We start from the raw sequence: 25,605 nt of genomic DNA, 5'->3' as shown, positions 1-25,605 counted from the left end.
GCACACAACGCAACACAATAGAGTGAACAGCTTTTTGTTAACTTGGATTCGTTTTGTACACCTACCAAAATATGCTTTTATTTTGGTCCACCAGAAAGGTAACTGCAGTTCCCAGACACTGTTTATTCATGATTTACATATACAAAGAATCAAAACCTAGTTCCAAAACTTACAAAGAAAGAGAAAAAGCGGTTGGCAACCAGTTTCACTTAATGCGCTAAGTTCTGAGGCAAGTCTGAATAGGTGAGAACTCTTTGTATCCTTGGCTTAAATATACCAGACTACAGACTATTCTGCTGATCGACCATCTAAACAATAGCCCAACCAAACCTTCATAATGATCGGCCCATTGTCCAACGTATGCGTCACCAGGTAGACTATTAAATGTATTATAAAGTTAAAAAAAAAAAGTCAAATAATTATTCAACGGTGCTTTCAGACAGAAACAAAAACCTTAATACTTTAGTCACCCGCAAGAAGGTTTATAAGTACTACAGATGTGTCACTTTTGACGATTAAAATTAGCAAATCAAATTTGTATTAATTGCATTCCAACAAATGCAGTATGAGGGAGGGTGTGTACTGTGTACTTGTTGGTTTTGCACCTAACAGTGGCAAGCAGAGGAAAATAAATTGGCACAAACCGCGTGAACAAGGAAACAATCAAGACTCAAACAGGAGTCATATCCCCATGGGGCGATTAAGAAGTTTTAATGGCATGGGAAAATGTTGGGGGATTTTGTGATGGAGTTGAACCCAGGAGTGAGGAGGAATGTTTCATCTGTACCTCAGTTTAACTTTGTAAGCACTAGAACAAGCACCGGGAAGACAAGCCTTTTCAGCAGTGTTACCGTGACACAGAAAACCTTTTGGAGAGCAAAGTAATGCTCTGAAAGTATCCCACTTTCCAAAATGGACTCGCTGGCAGCTTCTCCTGGGCATTTCCTCTAGTTGCTGGTCCAAAACAACCCAGAACAAGATGGTGTGGTCCCGTTGAGTCTGGGAGACTCAACCTGCGTTCTGAGTCAACACAGACACAACGCAAACATTAGCCATGAAAAACGCCTATAATCATATCCATATTGAAATATATATATATATATATATATATATATATATATGTGAATAACCCACCTCTTTTTTGAGATTCATTGTTGCTGCCGCATTTGGACTTCATAAAGGAAAAGCAGAATTAGAATCGGAAGCATTTGTTTTGGTTCATGTCTTTTCATGTGAAATGATTTCTCACAAAAATCACGGTACTCTATTTTATTTTACAATTAAAATACAATAAAAATAACTGACAACAAGATGGTTGCTCACCTGGCTCCGTGCTTGGAAGCGTTCTCAAAGAACTTGGTCTTCGAAGCCACACTACAGAAAAATAAAACAAGGACTTTTACTTCAGCTGAAGTCTTAAGTATGAATCACTGTCTAAAGTGGCACAGATGTATTTATCTCATCTGCTGGTAAAGGCGTTTCCTCAAAATCTCTGGCAAGCAGACAGACCTCAGCTCTAGGAACAGATGCAGGTTTGGAGTGGGCTGCTTGTAAATTATTTTCACTGTGAAAACCTCCTCCATTCACAACCCAATTCTAGAAGAGAAATTTAATAACTACCTAAATGTATATATTTTCCAAATGAGAGCATCCAGTAAATATAATTGAAACATCAACAATTAAAGTAGTACAATTTTTATTAATGTCTCCCTTCTTCCAATCTATGTTCATTAGTGTTCTTCTGACCTCTTCCAAACACTAATTTAGAAAACTGCTCTTGGATTAAGATTATTACATTGTGTTATTATTACAAAGGTGCCGTGTATAAACGTATTATTTTTGTATGTTCTGTATAAATAAATGATTATATTATTATAGAATTATAATTGTGCTGTGTATAATTTACATTATATTATTATAGTATTATTATGGTGTGTATAAATAAATTATTAAATAATTATAGAATTATTATGGTGTTGTTTATAAATGTAATATTATAGAATTATAATGGTGTTGTTTTTAAATATATTATTATATAATTTTAATTATGTTGTTTATAAATGTATTATATTATTATAGAATTATAATGGTGTTATGTATCATATCTTTTTATTAATATATAATTATAAGGGTGTTCTTTATAAATTGTAGTAGGGTATGTGTATTATAATGGAGTTGTGTGTTATAACTGTATTATAATGGTGTTGTCTGTTATAATGGACCGTTGTGTGTTACAACAGTATTATAATGGTGTTGTGTGTTATAATAGTATTATAATGGTGTTGTGTGTTATAATAGTATTATAATGGAGTTGTGTATCTAATTATATAATTAGTAGCATCTTAATGGGTATGAACAGTTAGCTTACTAAGACGCCGCGGTGGCGTCAGCGCTGGGCATGGCGGGGGCGGAGTGCCTCTGGGCGATGGGGGGCCGCGAGGGGGGGGGCTCCGTGGGCCGGCCGGGTGGAGGGTCCGGGGGTCTGGCGGAGGGGGGCTCCAGGGGTCTGGCGGAGGGGGGGTCCGGAGGTCTGACCGGGGGTCTGCAGATGGCGTGATGCTTCTCCGGGGACCGTGTCTTGGCCGCGCCGTCACCATCTCCTGGAGACAGAGGAGAGGAGGCGGGGCTTAATGAGAAGTGGGCGGGGCCTACAGGGCGTGGTCACTCCTCCTGGACCCCCCCCTGTCCTCGTCCCGCTCCGTCAGAGACCGGGCCGGGCCCCAGATCCAGATATCACACCCAAACCAACCAAGATATCAACATTAGTCTCGCTTTAGTGCGGCCCTTCTGGGCAGCTGCACCGTGCTGCAATGCTTAACATTCCTCTGCCATGCCAGGACCGTGAGCAGAACTCTGTTACCAGAGCAGGACGGCCGTGCCTCAACTCTACGTTCCTCAGAGTTATCTTTGGTTATCATGTGAGGAACTGAATCCTGAATACATGTTGCCTGTTCAGCCCCGTGAGGCTGTGCCTGTGATGAAGGGCTGCAGTTCCATTAGAATTCCACTGGGGGGTGATCGCATGAGTGCAGATTGAATGGGGGTCCATGGGGTTAGACGGCTAAATGTATCTCTTTCACCTGCTTATCGTTGAAATAACGCAGATTTTATTGTAGATTCCACAAGTTCAATATAGATTATAGTTCAAAAGTCGAATGAATGAGTACTTCGATTTCTTACAGTTTGGGCCGTTGTTGGCCGTACACGTTAGCATTCTGCTAATGAATGCTGACTGGTCAGGGACGGACTTGCGACTAATTACGACCAGAGACCCTGCTTGATGGCATCTAAAGCTGAAGCAGAATCAGAAACATTATCTTAAGGAGGACTTTCCGTCAAAGTTAATTGTTATATATTATATGTATATATATATATATATATATATATATATATATATATATATATATATGCAGAAGTGCCAAAGTGACTCAGAACTTGCAGTACACAGGACCTCTAGCAGTGACGTCATCATCTTTTTGAACAGATTTTTAGAACAGATAAGTGAACTTAAAAAATGCAATATTCAGCTGAGTGTATTATCTTAGCCCCCCTTTTGAATGTGACTCTCAAATTACTTGACAAAAAAATTACACCCTGAGAAAAGTGGAATTTGAGGGTGAAACCCCGTCGACTCCCATTCATTCTGCGAGCGGCCTCGCATGGACAGAGATGTGTTATCGCAACCAATTCAGAAACCGGAAGTCACCAGGGAGTGCCAGTTCTCTTCACATATATATATTCTCTGCTATAGTTGATAGTCAACTATCACTTGACTTGCACTAACCTACCAGTTGCTGTTCCGCTGGGTATCTAGTGATGTCACAAGAAGGTCTGCCTTTAATCGGCCAATCAACGTCCTGCCTCGTGGCGGTAAACCAGGGGCCCTTTAATTCATTAACCCTCTCCAATCCAGGAAGTGGTCATTCTGATTGACGGGTGGTCCTACCAATTGGGGGCGGTCTCCTGGCCTGGACGGACTGCGCTCGCTTCACGGTGACGCCCGCCTCGCCGTTCACCTCGCCGAGGCGGGGCATGGGGCCCAGTCTGGGCAGGAGGGGCTGCCTCGGGGGGGGCTCCCTGGGGGGCGGGTCCCTCGAGGGCGGGTCTCTGGAGGGCGGGTCTCTGGAGGGTGGGTCCCGGGACGGCGGGTCCCTGGGGGCCTGGGGTTTGGTCCGCTGCAGGGGGACCGGGGGCGGGCCAGCATCCCGGTCCGAGGAGCCCGGCGGCGGGGGGTACCTGGGGGCGGGGCTACCGTTCTGCCCGTCGGCTGGAGGTCACAAACACAGAAACAGAGAAAGGACATTAGCAGTCAGAGAGCATGGAGGGCTCTAGACCCGGTTATACATCTTTAGACCCAGTCTTTAGACCCGGTTGTACATCTTTAGGCCCGGTTACACAGGCCTAAAGCCCATTTAAGGCCTCCCAGAGCAAGATGCCCTCACACCCCTACTGGCTCCTGATGACATGGATCTGCATTTTAAATAGCATCACTGCAACACGTTCAGGACAAAGACGTTCCCTGCGTCATTTCGGCCTTGAGACAGAAACTCGCTTCGATGATACACAGTAGACACTGGAGCTCCACTGTCACAGTGTCACTTGTGTGGTGAAAAAAGGTAATCAAAATACAGTACTCACTAGCAAACACACTCAAACACACACTCAAACACACACTTAAACATAGTAAACACACAGCATGGCTAAGGGGATGTTTTGGTGGAAGATAAAGTCAGGGGGCTAATTGTTGGCTCCACACTGAGGGGGGAGCTGGGAGCTGATTGGGTGATTCACAGAGAAAGGGAGAGAGAGTGACAGGGGGGAGAGAGCGGGGGAGGCTGGGAGAGAGACAGAGAGAGAGAGAGACGGGGGGTGGAAGAGAGAGAGAGAGAGAGAGAGACAGACAGACAAAGAAATGGGGAGGGAGAGACAGAGTGAGAGAGAATAAGGGGGAGGAAGAGAGGGAGACACAGAGAGAGGGAGAGAGAAAAAGAGGGGGAGCGAGAAGGAGAGCGAAGGAGAGAGAGAGAGACAGAGAGAGAGCGAAAGAGACAGAGGAGAAGAGAGAGGAACAGAGGGAGAGGGAGAGAGAGAGGGGGTTTGTTTGGGAGAACACCAGGCGAGGCGCAGGGCGGACATGTTGCAGGTGCTACAGTAACCGTGCGGCTCTCCGCCGCGGTGGCGAGAGGCCTGCCTTCCTCCCACTTTAGACGGCTTTCAAAGATATTAATTACACATCCAGCCCGCGCCGTCAGGGAGCGGGCTGGCACGACGCCTCGATAGTCCGTTGTCAGAGTCCGTAACGGAACCCTGGGACTTTGATTAGCTGGGAGTCCCCCATAAAAAGATGCTGTCCAAACATTTTCTCTCAAGATGGTCTCTATAAGGTGGTCATTTTGGAAGTAGAGCTGGGTATAGAGCACACACGAACACGCACACACGAACACACACGCACGACGCAAGGAACACACGCACGCACACACATGCGTACATGTGTTTGTGTGTGTGTCACCACACGCACCCACAAAGACATCACCCACAAGGGCATAAAAGTATAAACAGTAGGATCCTGCTGTAGGAATACTAAACTATAGTAGTATAGTACTCCTTACTACTTACTTCATAGTACACACACACACACACACACACACACACACTTCTCAAACACAAAACCAATCAGTAAAAAATATCCTAAAAATAATCTGGCACATTCCAATTAGAAAAGGGATTCTGATGAAGACTATCAGGGGATGATGATGATGATGATGATGATGATTAGAGCGAGGGGGGGGGGTAATTACGCGGGGCGTGTGAGGGGTGGTCGTGGTGCAGCGCCGGGTAGATGCGTGGCGGTCTCTTGGAGATGGTGATGGGCTGTCGTTTCCTGGGGTTGACCCTGGGTGGGGGGACGGGGGGGGTGGAGGCACTGTCCTCAGGAACGCTGCAGAAAATCTGGAGGAACACCAGGACACTGGTAACTGACCAGCATCAAGACACTGGTAACTAACCAGCATCAAGACACTGGTAACTAACCACCACCACCACACCAGCATCAAGACACTGGTAACTAACCACCACCACCACACTGTTAACCATGAAGACACTGGGAACTAACCAGTACCACCACACTGTTAACCATGAAGACACTGGGAACTAACCAGTACCACCACACTGTTAACCATGAAGACACTGGGAACTAACGAGCACCACCACCACCAAGACACTGGTAACTAACCAGCACTACCATCAAGACATTGGTAACTAACCAACACCACCATCAAGACACTGGTAACTAACCAGCACTACCATCAAGACGTTGGTAACTAACCAACACCACCATCAAGACACCGGAAACTAACCAGCACCACCACCAAGACACTGGTAACTCACCAGCAGCACAGTGTTTACCATGAAGACACTGGGAATTAACCAGTACCACACTGTTTACCAGGAAGACCCTAGTAACTAACCAACATCACAAGACACTGGTAACCACCTACAGTGTCCATCAGTCCATAACATGGTTCAAGAGGTGCGTTGTCGTGGTGATCTGACCTTCTGGTAGTCCTCGATCAGGATCTCCACCACGATGTTCTGGAACTTGATGTCCAACATGGCCGCCACCGTCTCCTCCTTGGCCCTCATCAGGGTGGGCCCGAACACCACCGCCATGTTGGACGGGATCATGCGGTTCTCCTGGCTCTGGCTGCACACGCTGCAACACGGCACACAGGTAGAGGGTCAGCCAGGGGGGAACACAGAGGAACCAGCAGAACCAGCAGAACCAGTATCAGGAGGTCCTGCCAATGTCTGGACTGCAGAGTCACTCACCAGCTTCCGCAAAAGACTCAAGACTGACTTGTTCAGAGTTCACATAGACTCTGTATAGCCTCCCCCCTTACCCCCACACCCCTCTTATGCACTTATTGTATGTTGTACGTCTTTGCACTTAAAAACAGTACTCGTGCATCGTGTAGAATCTTATCCTAGCTATCTCTGTTGTATACGGGGGATGGGTTAACCTAGCGATTGTTAGTGCTTGGCACTTGGTTCTATGAACATCCTTACTGTACCGACAGTGATATATTGTTGTTTCTCTTTCTTCTGACGAATGTACTTATTGTAAGTCGCTCTGGATAAAAGCGTCTGCTAAATGCCCTTAATGTAAATGTAAACGTAGATCAAACTCTCAAAGTCTCTTACTTGACGAGGTGTTTGATGAGGAGGGCCAGCATGTCCCGGTTCTTCTCGGGGAGCTTGTAGTTCAGAGCGTGGATCTCGCTCAGCCTGTGGTCCAGGTTGTCCGACTCTGAGGACCAGATGGGTCGTTAGACAGGGGAGCTTGACCTCGGACCTCTGACGGCCGTGAACCTTTCACCCTCTGGCCATGGCCCCGGTCCGACCCCGCGGAGCAACATGGGAATGGAACCATAAACACAAGCCACTAGCTCCAAATCAAATCAGTCCTCTCCCAGTTTAAAGTGGCTGAACAGGAAATGGAATAATAACTTGTGGGCCTAGTCTATGGAACAGGCTTAATGAATCAATGCACTAAAATCGTACAGGTCTTAAATTACAGTAAAACCCGCACGCTGGGAACAATTGACCATCTGTGTTCCTGCGCCGTGCTCAGCCGTACGAGCTGAGGGGTGAGAGCAGAGAACAGGTGAGGCCAGCCAAACATCTCGTCAAAGGCTTTGGTGAACACATGTTGAATACTTCATCACACCAGTTCTGACCGGTTCATCGTGATATGAGGTAATCTTTCTAATCAAGTTTCTACCAACTTCAGCTAACTTGACCTTTGTTTCTGCTTTGTGATCTATTACCAATATCCAATCAGCACCATCACCTCACTCTCTGGCACCATCACCTCCTAACCCTTCATCACCTCCTCACCCTTCAGCTCCATCACCTCCTAACACCATCACCTCCATCACCTCCTAACCCGTCACCTCCATCACAGTAGGCCACGGTCAAAACCAAGTCCTACTCCAGTCTAGCTGAATATTCTTTTCACTGTTGGGGTTTGGTGACGTAGAAGCTGCATTACAGACGTTACTTGGGCCACTGCAGTACGAAAGCAACACCACCAGGCCTCCGCAGCATCCAGGCGCCTAGCGTCATGGTAACAGAGCCGTGTCCGAGGACCGAAGGCCGAAGCCATCCAGCACCCAGAGCTGGTCAGAATCCCTCGCCCACACTTTGTGCAACAATGCCGCAGTTTTCAATCAAAACATCTGAGCCACGTACGCAGCGCGACGTTACATCCCATGCACTGCAGAGGGCGATTCCTCAACCAGCCATACGACCAATGTGCGCAGCATCTGGGGAGAACAGATCGCACACTGAGGACGTGGCGGTGCTGACGTGTCTCTGATCTGAAGGACACATTCAGGGCTCTGAACCCATGATGCCAGGTGGCGTTTAGGGGAAGGAAGCCTGGATGTGTGGCTGAAGTCCTGCATGTCGTCCTAACGCCTGTCCCTTAGCCACGCCCACCCCCCCCTCAGTGACCTCTCCAGACCCAGACCTGGAGGGAGCCAACATGCTGGTAGGCGGTGGGGGGGGGGGGGGGGGGGATGTTACGCGCCGTTTTGTTAGCCCCCAATCCTGTTGGCAGGCCCTCCTGCTGAGGGGCCAGCATGCGCCCTGCTGGGCAGACACCCACGGGGAGAAACCCATGGGCGCGCTTTGTCAGCGACAATCAATGGTCACGGTTGAAGTCTCATTCTCAGAGATAACAAACGATCCTGAAACCGCTCCGAACACGTGGAATCAGGAATTCTGCCAGACTTTACCCTCTTATTCTCTTTCTCTCTCCCACTCTATTTCTCTCGCTCTCTCCATCTCCCCCCTATCCCCCACCCATCCCACTCTCTAGCGCTCTCGCTATCTCCCCCCTCTTTTCCCCCCCCCCACCCACTCTCTCCCGACTCTCTCTCTCTCTCTCTCTCTCCTTCCCCCTGGAATAACACATCCCCCGAGGAATACAGAGCCATCTTTCTCCCCCTCTGTTCCTCCCTCTCTCCCCCCCTGACAGGACCCATGTGTAGCAGGACTCACTGGCGGCCAGGATGAGGCTGTCGTGTAGACCGTGGGTCAGGAGCGGCTCAGACAGACTCCTGCACAGGAAGACAACACAAACAAACCGTTATGGGAATGGAAGGACATTAAAACCACCCTCTGATCAAAGAGCACGGAACCCAATAAAACCCTTCACTAAAGGGGAGAGAGAAAGAGAGCGAGAGCGAGAGAACTTGTACTAATGGTGCAACGTAACTGAAATATAAACCCTTGGCTCTCAGCATGTTCTTATGAGAACCATCTGCTGGTTCTGAGGAGGTCTGAGTGGCGGTGGGTGAGACAGACAGTTTAATAAGCTGCTGGAGGAAGAGGAGCTGCGTGGATGAAGGTCCATAAAGCCTCCTCCTCATCTCCGACCCACTCAGACCCTTTCTCCTTACAGATCCCTGAAGCCTCAGGGAATAATAAAGTCTCTGGGGGAACAGAGGGAACTCATCCCCCCCAATCCACCCTGAGGTGATGGAGAAGGTTCTGGTCCTAACTCTGGTTCCTCACCCTGGGACCACATGAGACCCTGTGGCCTCACTCCACCCTGCTGCTGAGGTGATGGAGGAGGCACTGGTCCTAACTCTGGTTCCTCACCCTGGGATCACATGAGATGCTGTGCCCCTCACGCCGCTGTCTCCGTTGTTACTTTGTCACGCTCTTAATAAAGGGATTTCAGTAACAAGACATTTATGTCCTGCTCCCTGAGCTCTGGGCTTTACACCTGCAGCTCTTAATGAAGTGAAGAGCTGATAAAGTGAAGGGACTTTGTTGTTATCAGACGTTTGTAATGGTGCTACACTGGAGGTGGGCGTGGCCAGCACTGAACAATAGCCTTTCAGGAATAAAGAGAGAGAAGGAATGAGAGAAAGAAAGAAAGAGAAAGAAAGATAGAAAGAAATAAAGAAAGAAAGAAGCAAAGAGAGAAAGAAAGAAAGAGAGGAAGAAGGAAAGAAAGAAAGAAAGAGGAAGAAAGATAGAAAGAAAGAGAGAGAGAAAGAGGAAGAAAGTACGTGAAAGAGGGAAGGAAATAAAGAAAGACATTTAGTAAAGACGGAGCCTCAGGTATCACGGTAATAAAACGATAGAGGAAGAGAGAGAGAGAACAATGGCGTCTAATGTTCCTAACGACGGCCTCCCCGTGTTTCACACGCCAGCCGCGGCTCCGGCATTCACCCCGAACACTCCGGATGTTTTCACGTTGACGGGATTGAGCAGGAAAATGACAACAATAACAAGGCGCCCCTGTTTACCGGGAGCGCCTGCCAGGGTAACCATGACGACGGGACACCGCGTCCCGCAAGCCGTCAGACACAAACGCTCCCAGCGAGACAATAAGACGATAATAACACTGACACTATGAACACTAACACTAAGAATAATAATGATATTGTAACATATGTGGGAGGAATGGACGGCTCCGGAGCAGCGAGGGACTTACTGGGAATCCACTAAGGAATCTGGGAAGATTTGGAATTTTTCCAGAAACAAAAAACAATTATCTTATTAATAATTTGGCAAAAAAACAATTTCTCTGCCTTTACTTCTCTGTGAGCATAACTCTCTGTGTGGTCTCCATGGTATCTGTTCTGAGCTGAAACTGTCGGTTTATTGTGACTCTAATATTGAGTTGGATGGCATTAAAGCTACAGTACTAACAGAGAAAGAATACTGTAGCTTTAACTAAATAGATTAATTAATGACACATTGATCAATTACATCCATATCCTGTCAGGAGTATTATTACAAAACTGTTGGCGAGTCAAGTGCAAATGTCTAGAATTGTTCATAATACTGAATACACTTTAATTAAAAATAATTAAAAATAATAATAAATAATAATAAATAATAATGCGCGCGCGCACACACACACACACACACACACACACACACACACACACACACACACCTGAGGTAGAACTTCAAAGCGCTGGTGATGGTTTTGATGTCTAAGTCGTCGCTGTTGAAGTCCACATCGCCAGGACACACAGGGTCTACAGAAACCAGTATAAGAGTTAGCTTAGGACCCAGGGGGTTAACAGAAACCAGTATAAGAGTTAACTTAGGACCCACAGGGTCTACAGGAACCAGTATAAAACAGTTTGACCCAAAACAGATTTGATACAGTTTCTAACTAGTTAGAACCTGTTTTTGAATAGTTAGCTTATTATAACCCCAAATTAACAACCTCCTTTCTATTGAAGAAATTTGTTTTAAAAAAAAGGTATTTCAGGTTAGTAAAATATAAAAAAGACCAAAAACAAAAGGATGACAGAATCTGGAGACGGACATTCCTGAAACGTGAGCAATAAGAGCTTAAGAACAGGAGGAGGAATATTAGCATGCTTCTTTTTGGAGCCGTGAGGGATTTTCTTTGGACTGAATGGACACAGGAAGTGGGCTCCGGCTGGGCCATCGCTCACCAAAGAAAGCGTTCAGCAGCTTTTGAACCTGGATGTTGCTGCCAACGGTCCTGTATACACCCTCTTGTGTGAGCCCTGGAGAGAGGAGGAGATAGAGGAGAGGGAGAGAGGCGAGAGGAGAGGGAGGAGAGGAGAGAGGGAGAAGAGAGGGGAGGGATGAGAGAGAGAGGAGGAAAGGGGAGTAGGAGAAAGAGGAGAGAGTGAGAGTGAGAGAGAGGGGAGAGAATGAGAGAGAGGGAGAGAGTGGGAGAGAGAAGATAGTGGGAGAGAGGGGATGGAGGGGAGAGAGGGGAGAAATTGGGAGTGAACATGGAAGTGCAGTGAATGACTATTCTTTGTGCTGACCGGACACAAAGCTATGGTCTGTGGCATTTTACGGCAAATTAGTATACAGAGGCACGCAGTACAATTCTGACATTTCCATTTTCCGTTTGATTAGTAAATTATTAAGTATTTTCTCTTTATTCTGTTTTTCGGCGTCTTAATGCATTTTTTCCTCTTTTTTTTTACATCTCGATGGCGTAGCCGAAAAAGATTACTTATCCTCTAAAAGAGGAGAGACGCCATGTTCCAGATTTATCACGACCCAACTGCGCCCCCTTCAGGCTGTTTGAGCGAACTACCAGAAAAGCCACATGAAAGTTGCTTTAAAAGCGAATGTTTATTGTGTCCCTTACCGTTTGTTTCGATGAAGTTGATGCACTTGCGCACAAACTTAAATCCAACTTCATTCAGTTCCACTGTTATGGGAGGAAAAGCAAAGAGAGTTGGATCAGACTCCAGCGTTTGTAACATAACGTAAAACACAACAGGGGATAAATATGAAAAAGTGAAACCAAGAGTAGACAGACTTACTTTCAGCTTGATTGTGAATTGGGGAATGATAAATCTAAATAAAAACAAAATTAAAGATACCAAAATTAATGAGGAATTAAGAAGTGTGTGGGGGTTAGTTAAATGAGAGTTTGATTCAAGATTTCAACTATTTTCTTACATTGATTGAAATAAATTAAATAATACTTACATACAATATTATAGCTGACATTATGCAACACTACAACATTAGACTGCCTATAATGGTGCTAGATATAAGATGATATGGTATTCTAGGAAATGTATTGTATTCTCCATTACATCGTACAGAAGCATGTATCAGACTTCTTACTTCTGTACATTTCTGTCATTTTATCTTCATATTTGTGTTTTTCAACATGCCTTTTATCTTTACTTTAATACGCTATCATGGATAGCCTACTCCAGTTTTTATATCCACTGAATTCACTGATATCTTCCTTCATTTTACCCTCATTTCTGTACTGCACCTCCTCAATCATTTCCCCAGGGAGAATTATAAACTTCAACACTCAAATATAAACATGAATAAAGTTTCATTGACTCATAAGTTATCTCGGGAGGTGTCCGAGTGGGCTTTCCCCGATATGCTAATGCTGACTCACATGCTAATGGTATGCAAATGATATGTTAATTGGATGCAAAAGAGCCGCTAGGCTAGCCCGTGGTGGGCGCTAGCGTCAGGGTGATGGATCGGGGGGGGGGGGGGTGGCGCTGGGGTTCTGCTACTGATACGATATTTGGGCGCCACGAGTGGAAACCTTCAGAGGGACATTCATCTCTGTACTTGTAAACTTGTAAAATTATTATGTAATGCATATTGTCAGTTTTAAAACTCACTTTTCTCCTGTCAATGGACTTTGTTTTTTTATTGAGAGGTTAATGATGTTTGTACAATGTATTGAAGTGTTGTGTATATATATATATATATACACAGTGTTTTTAACTTTTGTGATATTGATAGGATTTTGTACAGTATGTATGTTTGTATTGTTATGTCTGTATTGTTTTTGTGTTTTATGTGGACCCCAGGAAGACTAGCGACCACAGCTGTGGAAGCTAATGGGGATCTGAATAAATAAAAAATAAAAATAAAACTCTCATCCCGTCGCTCCGGGGAGTCGAGCGGAACGCGGGTAAAACGCACATCCCTCACTTTCACTTCCTCCTGGCCCTCTGTGGCTTCCTCGTGGTTTTTTAACCAATCGGGTCGCTCGGCTCGCCCACAGCTATGTGCACAGTCGGCGGCTCACCGAGCGGTTTGATGACTCGCTACGAATGCCACAAGGTGGAGACACAAGCGCCGTCCGGACGCCCTTCGCGCGGAACGATATCTGAGACTCCCTCATCACGCGTCACCCCCCTCCTGCACCCTAAGGTGGGAGCCTTTATTAGACCCTGGATGTAAGGGTGACCCCCCCCCCCCCAGCTGCCCCAGGTCCGGGTCAGAGGGTCCCGGTGTTTGTAGAGCCCGTAGTGAGCCGGGATGCGACCTGGGCCGGGTCCTACACTGATGTCTCTGACGCCACTCGGCTGTACTGCCGGGGATTGAACCGACGACCCCAGCATGGGGAGCTGACCTGAAGCTGAGGCCAGAGTGAGCTCTGATTGGACAGCCACTCACCGGCTCCTTCCCGTCCATCGCCTCCATCCACAGCTTCCTGTTCGCCTCCGACAGAGCCTGGAATGTCACCGGAGCGTTCCTACGGAAAAACACATGGAAACACTTATCGAGGGAAGAGGACCTTCACGTCGTTCCTCAAGGAAAAATTGGGAGAAAACTCTTTCCAATTATTTGACAAGGAAAACTGGGGAAAATTATATTTCACACCATCTCCCATTACCTCCCTCCCTTTCCTCCCCCCTCCCTCCCTCCCTCCCTCCCCCCTCCCCCACTCTCTTCCCTCCCTCCCTCCCCACTCCGTCTGAAGGCTAGATAAACAGATGTCATTTTGCAGGGAGAGTTTTCCAGCGCGTGGTTTATTAAAGCCTCGGTGTGCTGTAGGTGTGCTTCTTCCATTTGTCTGCCGCCGCCGCTGAACCGACGGCCTCATGTCGATAAAGCGTTGGTGAGACACGGCTCCAGAACCGCCGCCAAGGATGCACAAAGTTTCTCCCGACGAGGAGCGGAACACACCAAACTATTCATGAAGGATCCGGGGGTATCGATTCTGCACTCCATTGAGCGTACATCCCAACTCTCTCGCAACGCTGATGCAAGCGGCCGCTCAGAGGAACCCGCCCCCCGCCCCCCCCCCGTTACTAATTCAGATCCCGGGAAACACGCCGTTCGTCCTGGCGTTCCGGGAGTGTCGTGGCCGCCGTTGCTCTGGGCCGGCGGCGTGCGTGCGTTATTAACAGGTTCTGCGTTATTAACGAGTTCTGCGTTATTAACTGGTTCTGCGATCGGCGCGTTCCGGTGCCCAGCGCAGCCATCTGCCTCCTCTCCTCGCCAGCCAGACACCCCCTGCTGTACAGACCCCCCCCCTACACCCGCCACCCCCCGTGGTGGTGTTGACCCCCCAGGGCGACTACCGTCATCCACTGTTGGTAGGGGTGGGAATGGTGATGGGGTGGTGATGGTGGAGGTGATGGTTAGGGGTGGTGCAGGTGGTAGGGGAGGTGATGGTGGTGGGGGACGTTGAGGTGGTGGTTAGGGGTGGTGCAGGTGGTAGGGAAGGTGATGGGGGTTCTGGTGCTGGGGTGATGGTGTTGGGGAGTGTGGTGGTAGAGGTGGTTGGGGGTTTGGGGTGGTGCTGTGCGGGTGGTAGGGGATGGTGTTGGTGGTGGGGGTGGTGATGTGGCTGGTGGTAGGGGAGGTGATGGAGGAGGTGATGGTTAGGGGGGAGGGTGGTGGTGGTGCTGATGGTGGTGATGGGGCTGGTGGTGCAGGTGTTGGTGGTGGTTGGGGGTGGGGATGATGCTGTTGGTGGTGGTGGTGTTGATGGTGGTGGTGATGGTGTTTACGTTGGCTGTGGGTCCTGGGCTTACCTCTCGCTGGTCTCCACGTCGAAGCAGAAGCGTTTGTCGATGGACTCAGACTTCCTCCGGACGCACGTCCTGAGGGTCAGCTCCACAGCACCCTGAAGTGTGTGGGGGGGGGGGGAGAGTGAGTGAGTGAGTGAGTGAGTGAGTGAGTGAGTGAGTGAGTGAGTGAGTGAGTGAGTGAGTGAGTGAGTGAGTGTGTGTGTGTGTGTGTGTGTGTGTGAGAAACTGTGTGTGTGTGTGTGTGTGTGTGTGTGTGTGTGTGTGTGTGCGTGCGTGCATGCATGTTTGTGAGTGTGCGTGAATGCGCGTGTACATGCGTGGGCCTAGTGAGTGGGCACGTGCGTGTGTGCGAGAGTGCGTGATAACAATGGATAAGGATAGAAGAGGGGAGTTTGAAGACAGACGTGATGCTCGGTTGCGTCATCCTCACACGTTCCTCTGGTGCCGTCGTGTGATTTATTGAAACAAAGAAAAGTCTCACTTTTCAACACATTCATGAGACACTTTTATCTGGGGCCACGGTGAGTTCAGATCCATCCTCCTTAAGGTAGGGCTTAGGGGTCACCTTGCACTAGGGGGCCTACAGGTAGGCTGCGGTGCTGGGGATTCAAACCCAGAACCCCACAGGTATGACGGTGGAGCTGGTACCTGCTTGGTGGTGGTCTTCTGCTCGCAGGGAACCATCTTCAGAGTGCGGTTGTCTTTGTGGAATTTACAGTAATACTTGACCCACGTCATCCCCAGGGCCCCTAGAGGAGGAGAGGGGAGGAGAGAGGAGAGAAGATTAAAGAGAGAGGAAGAGAGGAGGAGAGACGAGGAGAGAGGAGAGAAGATTAAAGAGGAGAGAGGAGGAGAGAGGATTAGAGTGGAGGAGAGAGGAGGAGAAGATTAAAGAGGAGAGAGGAGAGAGGATAAGATATGTGAGAGGAAGAGAGGAGATAGGAGGAGAGAGTAAGAGAGGAGAAGAGGAGACAAGAGAGGAGGAGAGATGATTTGAGATGAGGAGAGAGGAAAAGAAGAGGAGGAGAGAGGAGAACAGAGGAGGAGGAGAGAGGAGTAGAGAGGATAGGAGAGGATGTGAAAGAAGGAGAGAGGAGTAGAGGCTGTCTGCCTGTCTGCCTGCTCCCCGTCTCACATTTCTCGTGGCAGTAGAGGTATCCCTGCATGGTATGTGATTGACAGATGAAGGATGGGTTCTTCATCCTCTTCATCAGCTCCTCCATCACCTCCCGCGTGCTTTCATAGTGGTTCCTGGTCTGCACACACACACACACACACACACACACACACACACACACACACACACACACACACACACACACACACACACACACACACACACACACACACACGTTATGGACCTATTGATTTTTTGTTAATGATAATTTATCTATTTTACCATCTGATAAAGATTAATTATCTCATTAATAATGTAAATCATAAATATTTATAGGTAAGTAGGTTCTGGGCCCCATGAAGGATTGGGAACCCCTAGATTATTAGTTTTATGTGGCAGAAAAAATTATAAACTAATAAATGACTGATGAATAACTGAAGAAAATAAACAAAAGAAAGAAAATAAATGCCTGATGAAAGACTGATAAAAGAGTGTGAAGGGATGAGGAAGGTTCTGAGTGGGAAGGGGAGAGTGATGAAGAGTGGGTGTGAATGGGTGAGTGATTAGGGGTCTGAGTGTGAAGGGGAGAGTGATGAAGAGTGGGTGTGAAGGAGTGAGTGATGAAGAGTGAGTGTGAAGGAGTGAGTGATGAAGAGTCTGAGTGTGAAGGGGTGATGCGGAGTGCGTGTGAAGGGGTGATGCGGAGTGCGTGTGAAGGGGTGATGCGGAGTGCGTGTGAAGGGGTGAGTGATGCAGAGTGAGTGTGAAGGGGTGAGTGATGCATGCGTACGTTCTGCAGGCTGAGCTGCAGCTCCTGTTTGTAGGGTGTGAAGTCCTGGGTCATCTCCACCGTCAGGTTGTTGAGGGTAAGGATGCTGTGGAGGAACGCCAGCACCTACAGGGAGAGGGAGACGGGTTAACGCCGCTGCTGCCCCAGCCCCTGAGCAAGGCAGGGGAGGCAGAACTCTGGCGGATCACTGCTGCGTGGAGATGGATTTTAAAAATATCTCTAGGAAAATGACCAAGGATTATTTGATCTACTGTGTAAAAATAAATGAATGTTGTCTGTCAAAAACAACGTTAAACCTTTCCTCTGGTATGGAGAATACATTATTGAATGCAGTGACGGACTGGACGGTCTGGCATTCAGGCAGATGCCAGAGGGGCCGCGGCCTCTTGTGGGCCGTTTGGGCCGGCCAATCACGGAGCGGCACGCTTGTCGGGTTCGCGCGGCCCCACATTATCTCTCGGCCCACTATCAAGCATTAATAGTGTTGAACGGCTTCAAGTCAGCCATTTATTTCTAAATCCCGGCTAGTCATACCACGTACTTGGAAACTGATCAGTAGGCCTATTTATACCAGATATGAGTCTCTACTACACAGTCATGGTTACCCTCAATATTTACATCGGTCTACATTCTTTTGTAGCCTTATTCAATCAGATGTTTAAAAAGTGCATTGTTTGAAATTGAAATACAACAAATCTGCCTGTATTTTTTATTTTATTATTGGTTTACAAAAGTTATATGACGCAATGACTTCTGGGAATTTCAAAACCGAATCAGACTGCGTGCGTGCGCCCCCGTGTGGGCCGCTGGTGGGTGAAAATTCCAGGGCCGTTTTTTAATCCCAGTCCGTCACTGATTGAATGGATCCAACTAGTTACATTACTGAATCACATTTGTGTGCCGCCATGTTTTGAACTGAAGCCCCTCCCTCATGGCAGAGTGGTGCAGCTCTGGAGAGGACGACATGGCGGCCGTCGGTCACTCTCCCAGCTCCACGGCTGCTCATTAAACAGCGGGATGCTACGATGCTAACGCTACGTAGGAAACAAGGTTCTATTTCCTGTGGGAGTCTCTCTGGGTCTGATTGCCGTTGCTAACGTGATTGGCCACCGCAGCGTGAAAATAAAAAAAATGCCTAGAATAGATCTTCAGAGCAGCCACTCCATAATACAAACGTGTCTCAAAACAGTTTCTCAAAACTCAACCGACCAGCTGTTTCATGTTTTCGCAAGCCAGAAAATGCCAACTCTGCACTTTTTGCTCTCTGAGCCTCGCTGATCCGACGGCGGCGGTCAGGGGGGGGAGTGTGTGAAAGAGGAAGAGGGAGAGAATAAGAGGAAGAGGAAGAGTCGAGGAGGAAGAGCGTGGGAGGAAGAGGAAGAGGAGGAAGGAACTCACGGGCTCCACCACATCAAACTTCTTGCGGTCCTGCACCTGGTGGACCTGGTAGACGTACTCCACCGAGGACTCGTAGAAGGTGGCCCGCTCCTTGTCCAGGACGTCGTCCGCCTGGGAGCCAGGAGGAGAGGAGAAGAAGAGCCTTAATCTGTGGTCGTCCAGCAGACGCTGTCGTTTCAAATGTAATTCAACCTTTATTTAACATAGGAGTCCCCTAATACATTTACATTAAATGTAGGGCGTTTAGCAGACACTTTTATCAACAGCGAGTACATTTGTCAGAAGAAAGAGAAACGATACATCTCTGTCGAAACGGTAGGGATGTTCATAGGAACAAGTGCAAAGCACTAACTCTCATTAGGTTAACCCATTCCCCGTGCACAACAAAGATATCTAGGATAAGATGCTGAACGATGCTACGAGCCAGTACAAGGTTACACAAGGATAGAACAGAGAAAACACCCATTGAGAAAAATATAGCATGATAAGAATAGACAAGGGCACACAGATGCATACTACAACATGGGCGGCGTGTGGCTCAGGAGGTAGAGCAGGTTGGCTGGTAACCAGAAGGTTGCTAGTTCGATCCCCGGCTCCCGTGGCTGTCCCCCAGAGTGTCGAGGTTTCCCTGAGCAAGACACCTCACCCTGACTGCTCCCGATGAGCTGGCTGTCGCCTTGCATGGTTGACACTCTATCAGTGTGTGAATGTGTGCACAAATGGGTGAATGTTAGGCAGTATTGTACAGTACTTTGAGTGGCCACTGGTTTGAAAAGCGCTGTATAAATGCAGACCGTTTACCATTTACAACATCTAGTTTAGGAGCAGCAATTAAACTCCATGGTTACAGTCTCCTATCAGAGCTTTCTCCCTCCTCATCCACAGTGACTAACTTGTTGTTAAAGGTCTGGATCATCACACCAGCGAAGCCGTCTCTCCTGGCTTCACTACAACATCTGTTGTAGTGAAGCAAAAAAAAGCAAAAAAAAAGGTTTGCTCCAATCTGCTGAGCAGCGTTTAGCGCAGCGGCTGCAAACGTTACAACGGCAACATAGCACTTCAGTCTCTGAGATAAGAGCATTTGAGATAAGACCAAGTGTTTGTGTTTGCGTTGGTTTGTCCACAAACTCTTTAGTGAGGCGTGACGCACATGGATCCCATACGGCGATAGCGCGGTCCTGTTAGCATCTAGCGCGGCTAGATGCCAACAGGACCATTAGCATCGGTCCTGTCGACCGATGCTAATGGGAACAGGTGTTACAGGAAGTAGAGAGGGCTAGGAAGCTTCGATCACCCAGACCGTGGGGTCCTGGGAGGAGCAGGGAGGGAGAGGGCTCATCCTGCTCTAGGATGCCAACAGGTGGACTGTGGACATTGGGGATCGAACCCAGAACCTCTGGACCTCCACTAGCCCGTCCTGGTGGACTCACCTCCTGCAGAAGACTCTCCTTCTTCTTGACGGACAGGGCGAGGTGTTTCTCCAGCTGAGAATAATACTTCTCGCTCTCCTTCTCAAACTTCTTCCTCTTGTCCTGGGGGTCAAACAGAGAGGTGAGGTCAGAGGTCAAAGGTCAACTCAAAGGCTGTCCGTGTTAGGAACACAACATGATCACTAGGCTGTGTTTGAATTGGATTCAACATGCCTGTAATGACAGTTTCCTTCAACATGAAGAAAAAGCCAAGACAGACTTAATATTATCATAATATTATAATATTATGATCATATTATTATAGTATTATCATATTATTATTATATCTTCAAATGCTGAGAGAGAAAGAATATAATAGACTGGAACGCAATGGAATAGAATACAGTAGACTAGGAGAGACTGGGTTGAATCAATAGAAAATACTGTGTGTAATAACATGGTATAGAATAGAATAGCATAGAACAGGAGTGTATGGGATGGAAGAGATTTGAGATTTGAGAACAACAGAACAGAAGTCCATTCTCAGCGGTGGAGTCGCCAGGCGACCAGCAACAGCGTGTGGTGATGTCACCACAGCGCGGTAACAAAGTGTTCCGGTTGAACCACAAAAGGTGTGTCGACTCTGCCAGGAGTGGACTGTTGGCCTCCACACTGCTGGAACCACCCCGGTCACATGACTCCGGTCACATGACAGAGGAGGCTGAGCTAAGTGTTTTCCGTGGAACTCGTTTACCTGCCGCTCAAGCCAGCGTTAGAGAGCAGAATCACCGCCTTTATGGAGAGGAGGTGGACACTTAGTTGACACCTCAGGACACTTACACAGCTTGGGGGGTAATGGTGAACATGGTGATAAAAACACAAGACTTTTAGCTCAGGGAGGCCTGTAGGTGTTCAGATGTGTGACACATGTTCAGGCATGGACGTGTGCCTCCGGACCTCACCTTGGTCACTCCTATCTGGTCTTTCCTGAACTTCTCCAGAGGCTTGATGAGAAGATCAAAGGCGTTCTGCACCTGAAGGAACCCAATGAGTACAGGTTACAGAACACACAGAACACACACAACTCACACTGCCGCACACAGAACAGCTCACACATCTGCATACCACACACAGACATCTGCATCCCACGCACAGACACATCTGCATCCCACACACAGACACATCTGCATCCCACACACAGACACACACACACACACATCTGCATACCAGACACACACACAGACACACACACACACACACACACAGACACAGACACAGACACACACACACACACACAGTGCCCCAGAGAGTGCTGGGTTTCAGCGGGTTATGAGTTTGCGTCCCCCGGGGGGAGTGAGCAGTGGCATGTGATGCCAACCACGCGTCGTGGTGGTTAAGAGCACATGCATCCGGACCCGTCTAACAGGAACCACCGCTTCCACTCAACAACAAAAGACCTGCGCTGTCATCACTGAACTTCTGCGGCCAGCGGCCAGAACAGGAAGTGGGGAGAGAATAGAGACTCTATTAACGCCCCGGCTGTGCAGCCTGACGCAGGAAGTGGGGTCGCGCACAGGCAGCGGCTCTACACACGGGCCGAGTACACACTGTAGGAGGGGGAGACGTCTTATAGCTATCGCCGTGGTCATGTGACCAGAGAGAGGAGTGGGGGTCTGAAGGAAGGGGGGGCTCTGAAGGGAGGGGGGGGGTCGGGGGTCTCACCAGCATCATGCGGTCGTCCTCGATCTCCTGAAGAAGACCAGAGAACTCCTGGAAGGACTGAGCTGTAGACGGGGACACACACACACACACACACACACACACACACACACACACTTGAAGTGAATTCATATATCTTGGATGTCTTTTAAGTAAACCTCCAGCTTCATCTCAAAATCAAACACTTTTGGGCTTAGTGGCCTGGGACGGAGGGGGGGGGGGGGGGGGGGGGGGTGTTATCCCCATGGTAACGACCCACACAGACTTCCTGATACTTTAGTTAGTAGTTAGTAGTTGCTAGTACAGTAGTAAGCTAATACGTCGACATTCACGACAGTCGCTGTCATCACCAGCCACTGCCAAGACCGAGCTCCACCCCACACAGCGTTAGCGTGCATTAGCGTAGCGTAGCTTCATGCCCACGGTGTCTCTTCGTCGTTAAACGAACATGACTCAAGTTCGGAGCAAAGTTCTCTTCCTGGTTTGCGGAAACTGGTATAAAACCAAGCATTTCACTCCCGTTTTCTCTTAATGATGGCTTTGGTTTTGTGACGGTGACAAAATGGCATAGATCACCCAGTTCATAAAATACATATTACCACGTTTATTAAAAACAAAACGATTTTGGGTTCAGCGCCCTTTAAGGAGCAGGAGGGAGTCTGGGATCCTACAGGTGGACTGTGGACTTTGGGGATGGAAACCACAACCTCCAGGCTGGATTCCAAAACCCAACATCAGAATGTCCTGTCCCATGACACTCACCCGTCCCCACAGAAGACTGACTCACTAGATATGGGTTATTAACTCTGAGTGATATCCGTGTTGTATAACTGGGGTAGGAACCAAGTTGACAGCTTTGAATGTGTGAACTACTTACGCAATACTTCTCTAAATACCTACTGCCCTATCTCTCACGCCAACGGGACCAGATGAGATGAACTAGATATAATAAGACATGAGTTCCTCAGCCAGATGTGGTAGTCTCCTCCCCTTTAGGTTGACTGTGTGAAGTGAGCGAGTGTTCTCTAAATGTCTGTGCTGACAGTGAAGTGTTCTCTAAATGTCTGTGCTGACAGTGAAGTGAACAGTTGAAGTGATAGAGAACGTCTCACTGACTCGGACTCTGGCACTTTGGACGATAGGTTTTATCTTGCTCTGGTGTTGTATTCACGAAGCACTTTGCAGAGTCGTTCTTAATCTAATGCAGGCCAAACCTTTCCAAACAACCACAGAACCTCTTGGAATGTTTCTGGTCGCTCCAGTCCAGATCGCTCTCAGACGGACCTCGAAGGCACGATGACTGTGTAATAGTTAGTGAGTGAGTTAGTTAGTACAGGTCAACTTACCGATGTTCATCTCGTCGTCTGTGAGCGAATCTCCGATGAAGTCGAACTGGAAGACGCCGAGAGTCTGTGAGAACTTCTGGACCGCCAGAGAATAACCTGGAACCAGACAATGATGTCACGCTTTCACCAACACGATGACGTCACGCTTTCACCAACACAATGATGTCACCGCCACAATGATGTGAAGCTTGGCAATTATTGTAAAGCACTTTGAGTGGCCACTGGTTAGAAACCTGCTGTATAAATGCAGCCCATTTTACTAAATTTAACTATTCTATAGAACATAGAACATCACCTTTAATTATTTATTACATGTTATTGTATTTTTATTTTACTTCTGATGTTTCACTGACTTTTATTACTTCTTGGTTTATTGTTTCAACTGCAGTGTTTTGGAAATGTACAAAATAAGTGAAAGTGTAATGTTTATTATCCAGGCCATTAAAGCTCTTTCGAAAAAAGAATGACACAGACATATTGATAGATAGATTGACAGATATACAGACAGAGCTACAGAGAACAGACAAATAAACAGACAGACGGATATATATATATATATATATATAGACAGAAAGACAAACCTACAGAGAAGAAATGGATAAACAGACAGCTATACAGAAAGACAGATAGATAGATAGATAGATAGATAGATAGATAGATCGACAGAGAGACAGGCAGGCATATTGACATATAGACAGGTAGACAGACAGACTGAGTCAGTGAGTACAGTAGGCTGCTAGATCAACAGAGTGTGCAAAGACTTGCAGGCTGGCGGTGTGGATACAAGGAAGGAATGTGTGAGCAGCCAGGCGAAGGGTTCACAACAATGAACATATGACCTCACATCTCCACACCGAACCCAGGGGCTGACTGCTCTACACAGCAGCTCTACCTGCACCCCTCCATCCGCTCCCGGGACGTCCCACACGAGAATGAATCCCTGTCAGTGTAACACATGTCCCCTTTCCACAACATGACAACACGAACTCCAGCAGACTGAACAGTACACATGTGAGTGCTCACCCTTGATGGCGTTGATGACGCTGTTCCCATCCTTGATGACCTCCTTGAGGAACCGGCTGGTCCTCTCCAGCTCCAGCTCGTAGCACTTGAGGGTCTCCCTGAACTCCGGGCTGTCCAGGTAGCACTCACTGAACTCCAGGGGCGGGTGTCCCATGGTGGCTCTCACCGGGGGTCACAGCACGGGCCGACCGGGTCGGGGTTACTGCATATTGACCCGATCAGATCGGGTTCCTCGTTGGACTCTTCGTTTAGTCACACATTCATGGGTTGGGTTTAGTAGTAGGAACCCGGGTGGTTGAAGCGGGAACCCGGGTGTCCGCGGGTGGCGCCTGCAGCGGCTACTTGTTCACTAAACGGTTCCCGTGAACCGTTGATGATGGAAAGGTGATGGGGTTGATGTTTCCTTTTCTTGAGGAGAGAATAATAATCGAATTCACTCCTTTCCTCCGCTTCCCTGCTGCGGCGACGCGGTTAGGAGAGGGCTGCGTCCCGATTCAACTGCACTCCTCCTCGGACACATCCTCTTCCCTCTTAGTGAGTGTGTTTCAGATCGGATGTTCATACAGTGTGTAACCAAGTTCCTATTTCCGTAATTTTAGAGCGAAAAACACACTTGCTACTCAAGTGAAGACTGGTTTCCAACTCTTTGTTAGCATCATACAGGCTGATAGGAAGGCGGACTGCAATGGAACGCAGCCCCGTTTCCACACCCATGCCGACCTTAAAGGAACAGGCCTGTGGTCACACTCAGCAGATTGCGTGGAGGAGACAATACACTATTGTGTTGCCATTGATATTAATTCGTTTCTGTTCATGACCTTTATTATAAGTTGGTATCCCAGGTCAAATGGTGGCTTTAGACAAAGGTCGGATTGTTTTAACCTTGCAGCAGGTCACTTCAGATAACTTTTAATGCTTTGCTGAGAGAGATGCAAATGTGACCACGGCCTTATAAACTGATGCAAATATCACACACACACACACACACACACACACACACACACACACACACACACACACACACACACACACACACACACACACACACACACACACACACACACACACACACACACACACACACACACACACACACACACACACACACACACACACACACACACACACACACACACACACACACACACACACACACACACACACACACACACACACACACACACACACACACACACACACACACACACACACACACACACACACACACACACACACACACACACACACACACACACACACACACACACACACACACACACACACACACACACACACACACACACACACACACACACACACACACACACACACACACACGCAATAACCCCCAAAGACCTGCAGATGTCCCCATTGGCTGTTTGTTTGAACACGCTCGGACGCATACGTCATCTCCACGCGTGTCGGCCTGGAGGGAAGAAAGAAAGTTGACGTTGAGTGAATAACTCAGTGA

At 47.9% G+C, this 25,605-nt stretch overlaps 1 protein-coding gene across 1 annotated transcript; it reads right to left on the bottom strand.

Annotated features, from left to right (window-relative positions):
• Window positions 1-110: 110 nt before the first annotated feature.
• On the bottom strand, window positions 111-24,827 carry ophn1 (oligophrenin 1). The gene is made up of 24 exons (XM_084473804.1): window positions 24,135-24,827; window positions 23,112-23,207; window positions 21,769-21,830; window positions 21,009-21,080; window positions 20,068-20,169; window positions 18,638-18,748; window positions 17,240-17,344; window positions 16,468-16,588; window positions 15,981-16,081; window positions 15,336-15,427; window positions 13,969-14,047; window positions 12,348-12,381; window positions 12,170-12,232; window positions 11,493-11,567; window positions 10,979-11,063; window positions 9,064-9,122; window positions 7,201-7,306; window positions 6,553-6,712; window positions 5,799-5,949; window positions 3,947-4,267; window positions 2,369-2,600; window positions 1,324-1,374; window positions 1,135-1,171; window positions 111-1,020 (listed from the first exon to the last, which is right to left on the bottom strand). Exons 1-24 carry the CDS (start codon window positions 24,286-24,288, stop codon window positions 1,009-1,011), a joined length of 2,481 nt encoding a protein of 826 aa, XP_084329930.1. The 5' UTR covers window positions 24,289-24,827; the 3' UTR covers window positions 111-1,008.
• Between the last annotated feature and the right edge of the window lie 778 nt (window positions 24,828-25,605).

Source organism: Micromesistius poutassou (genome assembly GCF_964030765.1).
Source record: "Micromesistius poutassou genome assembly, chromosome: 10".
NCBI classification, from domain to species: domain Eukaryota; kingdom Metazoa; phylum Chordata; class Actinopteri; order Gadiformes; family Gadidae; genus Micromesistius; species Micromesistius poutassou.
The sequence above is the reverse complement of the archived record's forward strand: the minus strand, read 5'-3'. Positions and strand labels throughout refer to the sequence as shown.

Bases quoted from the DNA above. Each gene is read 5' to 3' on its own strand.
- ophn1 (XM_084473804.1), bottom strand. From the start codon at position 24,288: ATGGGACACCCGCCCCTGGAGTTCAGTGAGTGCTACCTGGACAGCCCG. The intron at 7,307-9,063 runs GTGAGTCCTGCT...TCTGGTCCTCAG, and splicing joins CAGCCTCATCCTGGCCGCCA to AGTCGGACAACCTGGACCAC. The intron at 6,713-7,200 runs GTAAGAGACTTT...GCCGTGTTGCAG, and splicing joins CTCATCAAACACCTCGTCAA to CGTGTGCAGCCAGAGCCAGG.